The sequence below is a fragment of the Rutidosis leptorrhynchoides genome, chromosome 1 (assembly GCF_046630445.1).
Source record: "Rutidosis leptorrhynchoides isolate AG116_Rl617_1_P2 chromosome 1, CSIRO_AGI_Rlap_v1, whole genome shotgun sequence".
In the NCBI taxonomy this organism is placed as follows: Eukaryota; Viridiplantae; Streptophyta; class Magnoliopsida; order Asterales; family Asteraceae; genus Rutidosis; species Rutidosis leptorrhynchoides.
This window is the reverse complement of record NC_092333.1, coordinates 464,602,324-464,612,817: the sequence shown is the minus strand read 5'-3', so window position 1 is coordinate 464,612,817 and position 10,494 is coordinate 464,602,324. Positions and strand designations below refer to the sequence as shown.

Here is a 10,494-nt window from a genome sequence, read left to right as displayed (position 1 = left end):
TTATTCGGTGAACAATTTCACATATTGTCGTTGGTGGGACACTTGAAGAAAACTAAATTGCTTCTCACCCTTTTCCTTGTCATATAGTGAGGAAGAAAACACGTATATTGATTCTTCTATTACAACATCAATCATAGTTTACATGGTGATTTTTATTATCCTCAAAATTAACATTTAAAATTTTAAATTAGTGTTGTATTAAAGGATTAGATTAACAATTATCAAAGTATCCAAGTAGAATGAATACAATCGTTTCTATATGCAAGTAGGAGTTTTGAACTTAAAATTTAAGTGATGGTGAGTATGAAAACGATTTGTTGCAATCAAAGTGTGTCAAAATTTGTAGTTATGCATATATAAGTGATGGTTAGTATGAAAAAGATTTGCTACAATGTGTCCAAATTTGTAGTTAAGCATATTGGTAATCCTAAAGTAAAAGAATGAATAATGACAGTGTAAGTAAAGCAGACAACCCAAAATAAATAACTTGGCAAAACAATTGTTCAAAATTAAACACACACAGGGAATGAAATAGAAGACAATAGCAACACAAATTGTTCCTTAACAAAGGAATTTAAAGTAGTTTAAAGTAGTGCCACATGAAGGATTATAGTGAATTGCATCACTAATCATCACCAAGGTTAAACTTCTTGTGACGGGTTGTTGATGACTTAACCGACAATGGGCTTTCATTTGGTTCTTCTTTAATCTGTTTTTTTGGAGGAGTGTATCCTGTGCTGCTTGCAAGATCCACCATGTGTTTCTCGTTAGCCGAAAGGTTGGAAGAACCACACTATAATGTGTATGAAATAGGAAATGGTTAGTGTGAATGGAGTTTGAAAGTTAGTTGTTAATAGCAGTAGGTAACGATTTGAGTATAAATTTAAGGAGTTTATAAATATACCTTTGGAGAAACTGACATGTCAGCAGTTGCAGCTTCAAGTTTCATTTGTTTGAATTTCGGCCTGTCAATCTTAGTCGGTAATAATTCAAGAAACGTTTTCGTTAGTAGTCACAGTTGAAGGAATAATTAAAGTTGTAAATTGTAAGGAAAATGATTGTTAATGGAGTTTGGTGATTACCTTGAACTGTTGACGGAAGTGATCCACAAATACTTCATCAGTCGAATACTCCTTAACTGTAAAGTTCGTCTGCTTGTATTTCTTGTGGTTACCAGTAATTTCCAGCTTGCACAATAGAGTATTACCAACTAATGCTTCTAATTCAACAGGTTGATCTTCGTCTTCCGGTAGCGCTTTCTTAATCTCATAAGCTGATTCGGTAACATATTTCTTGACAAGTGATTCAAAAACGGTGAATGTTGCTATCCCAGTTGCATCCACAACACGGACGCTTACCTTGAACCTGTGGATTGTGTTGTTTAGAGTACATATTTGTAATCAAAGTACAAAAGGTATACATATTACAGAATTAAAGAAAACTGTACGAATGTTGGTAGTTGAATGTTACATACCTAAGAGCAACCTGTGGATGTTCACCGCAATCTCTGCAAATACGCTTCAATAACAACTGTTGGTCAATGTCAAGCGTAAGATCAACGTCCTTTGAAGTTGTTGGTGCTGTCTTATGACATTTTTTACATGCAATGTATGACCACGGCTCGTGCGGTTCAATTGCAATGATCTCTGCTTCAACAACAAATGTACCTTCCTGCATATGTGTTTAAAAAGAAAGCTTCGTTAGTAACACAAATAACCCAAGTGATTGCTGCAAATACAGTGCCATTGACTACAACAATGTAACCACCGAATAAAGTGTTAGTGTTGATTGTAGACTATATTCACCAACTGACAGAATAAGCAGTATAGGAATTATTTAAAAAATGCTTAGAACTATTTTGGATTACATGATTAAAGTTAAGTGATAATATAAAAGGTATAAACAACTAACATGATTAATTGACAAGTCATCACACCCGACACAAAGAACGTTCTGAAACCATTCATCCAGTGGTTTCCCTTTAGGTGTCAATGATGGTGTAAAAGAAGGTGCGAAGGAAGACTGAGAATCATTATCATTTTGTACTGCAAGATACCTGCAGCAAATGAGGGATTACACATATGCAAAAATTTCCAAGGTGGTTAAGTAAACAACAATTTTGTACTAATTGCAAAAATGTGTTTACCTCTTCCTGAAATCTTCGATGACCGGTAAGTCACTGTCCATAAACACTCTTGTGTGAGTCCAGTCAGTACCAACAGTTAGCTGGTCTGCATTTGAATGTTGATATTAACAAAGTTTAATTCAGGCCTTAATATAGACGTGCATAATAACCATAAAAAATTGAGTAAGTGTTAAAAAAATGTACGTTGGAATTTCTTTGTGCGACCAAATTGAATAACCAAAATCACACATTGACTTGAGTCTAGTTGTTTCATGTATGCCAAAAACTTAACCATATATGTTCTAAATAAGGTGCAAGACACTATTGAACCGCTACAAAAAAAAAAAAAAAAAAAAAAAAAAAAAAGTTAGCATCAATATAGTAATTTAATAAAATTTAAGAAAGGAATTTAGTGTGTATATGAGTTGTGTAGTTTACTCTAAATCCTTGAGCTCAAGGTTGATGTACTTGGACTTTTCATCATTGCTACTCCCATAATATTTTGGTTCACGATCATAGTAATTGACACAACCAATTACATCTGATATATAGCAAATAAATAAGAATGTTACACATGTATACAAATGTTGGTTTCTGCTGCTATTGTGTTGTATTAGTATAAAAGAGTAGACTTTTTCTTACAAAGAATATAATGCAAATACCTGCCGTGTGTTTCTCTGATAATTGACAGGTTATAAGATCAATAAATGGAATAAACTTGAAACCATCACTTCCAGACCATTGAGTGGGAGGAACTGGCACAAATGTGGTCTTGTTTGTGAAAATAAGTTTGCAATCATGAGTCCAATGATTTAGACTATTATGGTTGCTTAGCTTTAATGTACCAATACTTTTAAAAACATAGATTTGTTGCTCTTTCAATAATTCCTCATATTTTTTCTTATGCGTATTTTTCACAGTAAGGCCAATTCTTTCTCCCTATATTAAAAAAAAAAAGTGAAAATAAATAAATTTGGTTGTAAGTGTAAGCAGAATACAATATGCAAAAAGTTATAAGGTAAGGCAATCAACTTATGTACATAAAATGTGAAATGTTTGAAAGTTATACCTGATCATCAGTTGCAATCACATCGAGGAAAGGTAAACCGTGGTCAAAATAGGATCTTGTAAGTGTTTCAATGCTAAGCAATTTCAAACGGGTGTTGACATGAGGAGCTCTAGGAGTAATTGCTCCGACCATGAGTAAATGAGATTCCATTGAAGAGATGACGGGTATGTTAAAGGAGGATTTAAAGGGTATGATTGGTTCTGCAAAAGACAGATAGTTTAGAGAATATGAGAATGATAATGAATTAGTTATCTGTTATGGGGGCTAATTTTGCATTAATATTGTGATAATGGAAATAACTGAAATATGCTGGGAAGTTTAAGTTTATAGAAGGTATATATTATTGTTGTAGTTGCAATGATAACATTAATTGACCCACAACTACAAATGTCATCACCTTTAGATCTCTTTTAACCACTTTATAACTTAAATTTCGGAATGGATTGGAAGTTTGTAGAAGGTATATATTAGTGTTAGTTACAATGATAACTGTAGTTGGCCCACTACTACAGATGGCGCCATTTTTAGTGTAATTTTAACCACTTTATATCCGAATGAAAAAAAGAATAAGGTATAAGTGGTAAATTTGACCATTTATATTTATATTTATATTTACTCTAAAATAGATCATTTAAGTGTTACAGTATCTCCAACATGTGAAGCAATGATAACATTAATTGACCCACAACTACAAAAGTCATCAACTTTAGATCTAAACTAATTTATATATTAAAGATCGAAAGGGTTTGGATGTGTACAGAAGGTATTTATTAGTGTTGTAGTTGCAATGATAAATGTACCCACTACTACAAATGGCATCAACTTTACTTAACTTTTAGCCACTTTATGTGTGGGAACAAAAAATAATAAAGTATAAGTGGTAAATTTGACCATTTATTTACTTTAAAGATCTCTTTTAACAACTTTATATATTAAAGATCGAAAGGGTTTGGATGTGTACAGAAGGTATTTATTAGTGTTGTAGTTGCAATGATAAATGTACCCACTACTACAAATGGCATCAACTTTACTTAACTTTTAGCCACTTTATATGTGGGAAAAAAAAGAATAAAGAATAAGTGGTAAATTTGAACATTTATTTACTTTAAAGTAGATCATTTAAGTGTTATCTCCAACATGTGTAGCAAAAATGAAGTAAGAAGAAAAGTAGCTAAAATATAAACTGGTTGAGCTAGTGAACGATATAAAATGTCTACAACTGTAAGAAACTCTAATCTTGTAGGCTCAAGCTGCCAATGATCAAGAATGAACGAACATATTACTAATGTACAACATTAGGAGACAATAACCGACTAAGTCAAGGATCCATTTGATAGGTAACACTATAATTACAGTTGTAAGTAAGTTGGAGCATCTCCAAGGTTGATCCAGCAAAAATAAAAAATTTATAGTTTTCATTACCTTCCAGTAGTATGTGACTTGCCATCCGTCCAAGACCCATAAAAAAATTGTCTGGCGTTATACAACCGTCAATGATACTTCTTGAATGCATCATCAACCTCAAAGCTCATGGTTTGCACCATCAACATTTGGGAAGCCAGTACAGATTGCTGCCCACTGCCAGATGTATGGCATAAAAGTTATTGTTCCACATTTTATACGTTATCCTTGTTTTGACCCAGTGTATGGCATAAAGCTAACATGTTTGTAGTTCTTGAAACAAATAAACGTAAGTCTTATTGAATTAGATGACATTAAATTCTTAAAACTCATAACCATTAACAAACGAATAGTGAAATTTGTAAATTGAAAAAAAAAAAAAAAAAAAAAAAAAAAAAATCAAAAACTTTTAAGAAATCAGATTGCGTGAAAATTGATTTTGGCTGATATGAAGATTTAAATTCGGTTGATGTACATGAAAATGCAGTTGATGATTCACTATCAACCTCAGATTGAGCGCCACTCTCTTCAAGTGCACCACCACGTTGCATTTTCCGACCCGAAAACACATCCAAATGAACTGAAAATATGTAGAGATAGATCATATTAAATTTCGGGCTTACTCACAATATTTTTACAATCGTGTCAAAGAACATTACTTATGACAGCAAGCTATATTTTTGTCGTCATTTTTCGAAAAAAACATGAACAAATGCAAACCTAAATCAGGAAAGTATATTGACTAAATAAATTAAAACTGAAAAAAGAAAAAACATTAATTTTACCTTCATAGTTGAACGAAACACACGTTGCCAAATTCAGTATCCTATCGCAAGTGCATGATTGTAACCATTATTACCGTTTGCCTCATGAAGTGCATGATTGTAACTGTTTGATAGACTCAAATATCCTGATCAGAGAAGTATTCTTTATGATTTTATAACATAAAATGCAGACATTACAATTTTAAAAGTCAATAATAAAGACAACGTAAACTTTTAAAAGGAAAAATATTTAAAGAAGAGAAAGGCTCAGATATAGGTATAAAATCAACCAACGGAACATGAATCAATATGGCTGCAACCTGTAGGTTACCCCGCCAATATACCAATCCATTTTTCTCATTGATCAACCCAACTCCAAGATAATTATCATCACAGCCTATTTTTTAACCTTGTTTATGTAAACCTCATCCCGGAGTTGTGGAAAAAATCATGCACTAACTTCGCTTGCCTACAAAGAGAAATGCTACCATGTCGAAGGACCACAGATATACACGGCGGAGAGAATGTGATGTCCAACGACGGCAGCAAATCTCTTGTAGACGAAGAGAAGCCGGTCATCAGTTCCAATAGCCGTGAACCCATACAATCAACAACGACCTGCATTTGGAACAATAAATCAGGATATTATGCATTTGGAATAATATGTATGACCCATCTGATTACAAATAGCCACCGCAATTTAATTTACATTAATTTTTATTATGACAACTACATCAAAAGTTTGCAATTGACAGGAAAAAAAAACACATTAGCAACGCAGAGCTGTTCATAAACAATAAATTTGATAATCAAAATACCCAAATTAGATTACACCACAAATTTCATAATCATGCACTAAATTCTCTTGCCTACAAAGAGACATGCTACCATGTCGAAGGACCACAGACATACACAGCGGAGAGAATGTGATGTCCAACGACGGCAGCAAATCTCTTGAAGACTAAGAGAAGCCGGTCATCAGTTCCAATAGCCGTGTGTTTCTCTGACAATCAACAACGACCTGCATTTGGAACAATAAATCAGAATATTATGCATTTGGAATAATATGTATGACCCATCTGATTACAAATAGCAACCGCAATATAATTTCGGTTAAGTCTTATTATCACAATATCATCAAAAGATTGCAATTAACACGAAAAAAAAACACAATAGCAACGCAGATCTGTACATAAACCATAAATTTGATAATCAAAAGTCACAAAATTAGATTACACGACAAATTGAACCCAAAGTACTAATTTTAGTATAATTAGCTCAACGATCCAGTTTTTTATAAACGAATTTCGAAAGCAAAATAAGAATCTAAAGATCCAATTGATTACAGAGTAAACCAAAAAATGTTTAATTAAATTCAAAAGCATCTGCAGTTTATAAACGATTTTAGCATGGGATGATTAAAAAATTAGGCCAGCCATCGTGTTCAACGTACTTGTAATCAAAAGAGAAATTTATGGCAAATAGAACACTTACCAAAATGTAACGGATTCATCAGATCCATGGTTCCTCCGTCCATCATTCCACCATCGATGGAAGGAACTGGAATCATCCGGTTGAAGTTGATGAGACCCAGAATCACCGGTTGATTTTCGTTTTTTGGAACGGAATGACTATTCGGACTGCGGTATTATTAAGCAGTAAAGAAAATTAATGGTGGATGGATTCCAGTTGCAAACAGATCGAGCGATGGATCTGAATGGAAGAAGAAGAAGAATTATAGGAGAGAGAGAGAGGGTTTCAAAAATAAAGATAGGTGTTTGGTTTACGTTTTTGAGCGGAAGTTGAACTCAAAAAAGGGGACGCGTGTTGTGTGTATGAGATGTACACTTGTTGTGTAGATAGAGGTGGTTTGTGAGATACCGACACCTAAGCCTTATTAGGCATGCTTTAGGTGGAGAAGAGATATATATATATATATATATATATATATATATATATATATATATATATATATATATATATATATATATATATATATATATATATATATATATATATAGTAAAAAGTTCAAACGAGAACCACAAAAAAGGCGAGAACTGCGAGAACTTTTAATTTATAAAGATTTTCATACATGGGAAGATTGAATTACCTATAAATGTGGATAGAGAGTAAGAATGAACATGAAATGTTTTGAAAAAAACTTATATTTTACCTATATAATCAATTATATAGTTTCTCGTTCACATGTGCATATTTGTTTGTAAACATGTAGACATATCTTATAATTAACAGTTTAACATGTAATATGTGGTAATGAACATATGTTTGTTAATGAAATGAACATTAATTAACATTTGTATGTTAACAGTTGCATTTAAATGTATAAAAACTATGGAATTAATAAGTTCTCGTAGTTCTCGTAGTTCTCGTAGTTCTCGCATTTTTTGTAGTTCTCGTTTGAACCTGTATATATATATATATATACATATATATATACATATATATACATATATATATATATATATATATATATATATATATATATATATATATATATATATATATATATATATATATATATATATATATATATATATATGCCTACACTTCACATGACTTGCTCACCTTAAAACTACAAGAAATCCATTCACCAATCCACCAAAATAATTGCCACTAATTATGATTCACAAAGAAAAGTAGTTGAAGGAAGAAATAAAACGGAGTAGGAAACGAACACAAAGTATTCCGAAGTTATTTTATAATCAAGGTAAATCCCTGATAAAACTTAAACATCAATATGCTTAAGAAGTATTAATATTATGGTGTATATATATAACGATTAAAATGTTACCCGTTTTGGTTACGATATCGGAAGTTTAAGTAAAATGTTTAACAGCGACTTGGTATAGACACACTTACGTTAAAATTTTTCTTTGATTATTGGTTACAATAATCAAAATTATGATTTGTAAATAATCAAAGAAAATAAAAGAGACTTACCATGTCTCTGTTTTGCGTAGGAACCAGAAAAAAAAAGGAAAGAAAGATGGTGATATTAATAATTACATTTTCGATCCCTGGAGTTAGTGCTATGTTTTAGATTAAATACACGGAATTGTCTATGTACGATTTATGCCCTTGTTCAATAATGTTAACATTAATCGTAATAATAACATCTAGCCATTTTAATTCTTAAGTAATAAGACTATGTGATGTTATTATACTTAATTAAATCGAATTAATAAAATAGACTAAATAAAGATAATTATAGTATAAAATTTTATAAAAGGGATATAGGTAAGTAATAAGAGGTTATATTAAGGATTTGAAATTTTAAATCTACCTAATTTACTTATGTAGACGTTCTTGAGAATTTTAGAGGATCTTTCAAACCTTGTGAGATTTAGAGATTTATTCAGGTACGGATGTCCGTACTGTTTCTTTTCAGCGTTATCTTGATCCGCTTCTTTAATTATATTGTTATCTCTATCGTTATCTCTTGTGCGTTATGATTCTATATATTTGAGTTGGACTAAATGGGATTTAAATTATTGTGGTAACTTTTGAGAAAATGTCTTTGAGAAAAACTATTTTTGAGAAAACCCTTTGCGAAAATAATTTTTGATAAACTTGGTGAATTTATTTATTTCGAGCGTTCTTATTTCATTTCATTAGGTTCCATATGTACGGTGAACATAGTTATGATGTTGGTTGGTATGTTCACTGTACTACCATAGAACCCTAGATTTTAGACAGGAGATAGGTATACCGAGTCAACTACCTGTAGAGGTACCGTAGGCTTGTCATTGTGGCAACCAGTGACTTGGCACTAACCGTGGTGGTGTGATTTGTCACGGCGTCTCTACTTTGTATTGTGCTCGTGGGAGAGTGTAAGACCCTGTTTCTGTTTCAGCCTCTTTCAGTTGATTGGGACGCCGTCCAGATTTGGGGGACGCCGTCCAGTAGTGAAGAGTGGGACGCCGTCCAGATTTTAGGACGCCGTTCAAAGTGTCTGACGGGCCAGCTGTTTTATTTACTTTAAAAAGGGGCAAATTGGTAATTTCACTTGGGTGTCGATTTGGAGCCTTCAAAGCTGATCCATTGCTCATTGTGTATCACATTTCACCCACACAAACACTCTCAACCCTATATAGAGAGAGAGTAAGAGTTTAGTGAGAGAGAGCTTGATTTGGAGAAGAAGGAGTCGGATTCTCGCCAAAGCTCGGGTTTTAAAGTTTTTCATCTCGTTCACGGCTACGTTGTGATAGTATTGGTAAGTTCAAACTCCGAATTTCAATTGTTAGATTTGATATTCAAGTTAGGGTTTGAGCTTGATTTGTTGTGAAACCCTCTTAGATGATAAGATGGGTTTATGGTGAGTAGTTATTCTTGTCACTTGGCGGGTTTTGGGTTGATTGACGATTTGGCCATGATTAGGCTTTGATGATGAGATTAATCACTAGGTTTAGTGATTATGAAAGTGTTGGAACACTTTTGAGTGTGTTTGGTTGACTAATTTTGAAATGGGTCAAAATTAGGGTTTTGGTGTCAAATAGGTGAGACACGTGTTTAACACTTGTGTTCGGGTTTAATTGGTGTGTTAGGACCATTTTCACTTGTGTTAGTGATTATTGGTTAGTTTGGGCGCGGTTTGTGCTTGGAAGTGCATTTGGGTCGAATTTGCACTTTGTAAATCCACCCTAATGGTGTTATTGTGTTTGTGATAATGGAATAGGTACATTCCATCGGCGAGTTGCGGATTATTCGGTAGCATTCATCAAGGCGACAAGGTGAGTGTTAATATCATATGTGCATATGTATGTGTCGGATGGGTGCGGGTCGGGTGAAGTGGTTCTCGGTTATAGAGCTCACTTCACATATAGGTGGATTTGATGGACTTGTGTATAGGTCCAATTGGCACGGTTGTGCGTTTTGGTTGACCATCTTTGGCGAGGTGCACATTTTGTGTGTACGTTATCACACGTGTGTGTGATGTGGATTTGTATAACCCCAATGGCGAAGGGTTGATATTGAGTTGGAGAAGTGGATCAATCACGATGACACGTGTAGTTCGGTCATCTTATCGGAAGTGAGTCTCGTGTAGTTCGAATTCATGATGACACATATAGTTCGATCATCTTATTGAGGTAGTGATCTCGTGTGTATTCGGATT

The 10,494-nt window shown here is 33.2% G+C and overlaps 1 protein-coding gene across 1 annotated transcript; it reads right to left on the bottom strand.

The window, feature by feature from the left end:
• Positions 1-625: 625 nt before the first annotated feature.
• On the bottom strand, positions 626-3,344 carry LOC139904374 (uncharacterized). Its single transcript, XM_071886313.1, has 11 exons — positions 3,195-3,344; positions 2,788-3,064; positions 2,564-2,666; positions 2,330-2,457; positions 2,147-2,231; positions 1,912-2,056; positions 1,718-1,795; positions 1,475-1,671; positions 1,083-1,365; positions 905-973; positions 626-793 (listed from the first exon to the last, which is right to left on the bottom strand). The coding sequence occupies exons 1-11, from the start codon at positions 3,342-3,344 to the stop codon at positions 626-628; spliced, it is 1,683 nt and encodes a 560-aa protein (XP_071742414.1).
• Between the last annotated feature and the right edge of the window lie 7,150 nt (positions 3,345-10,494).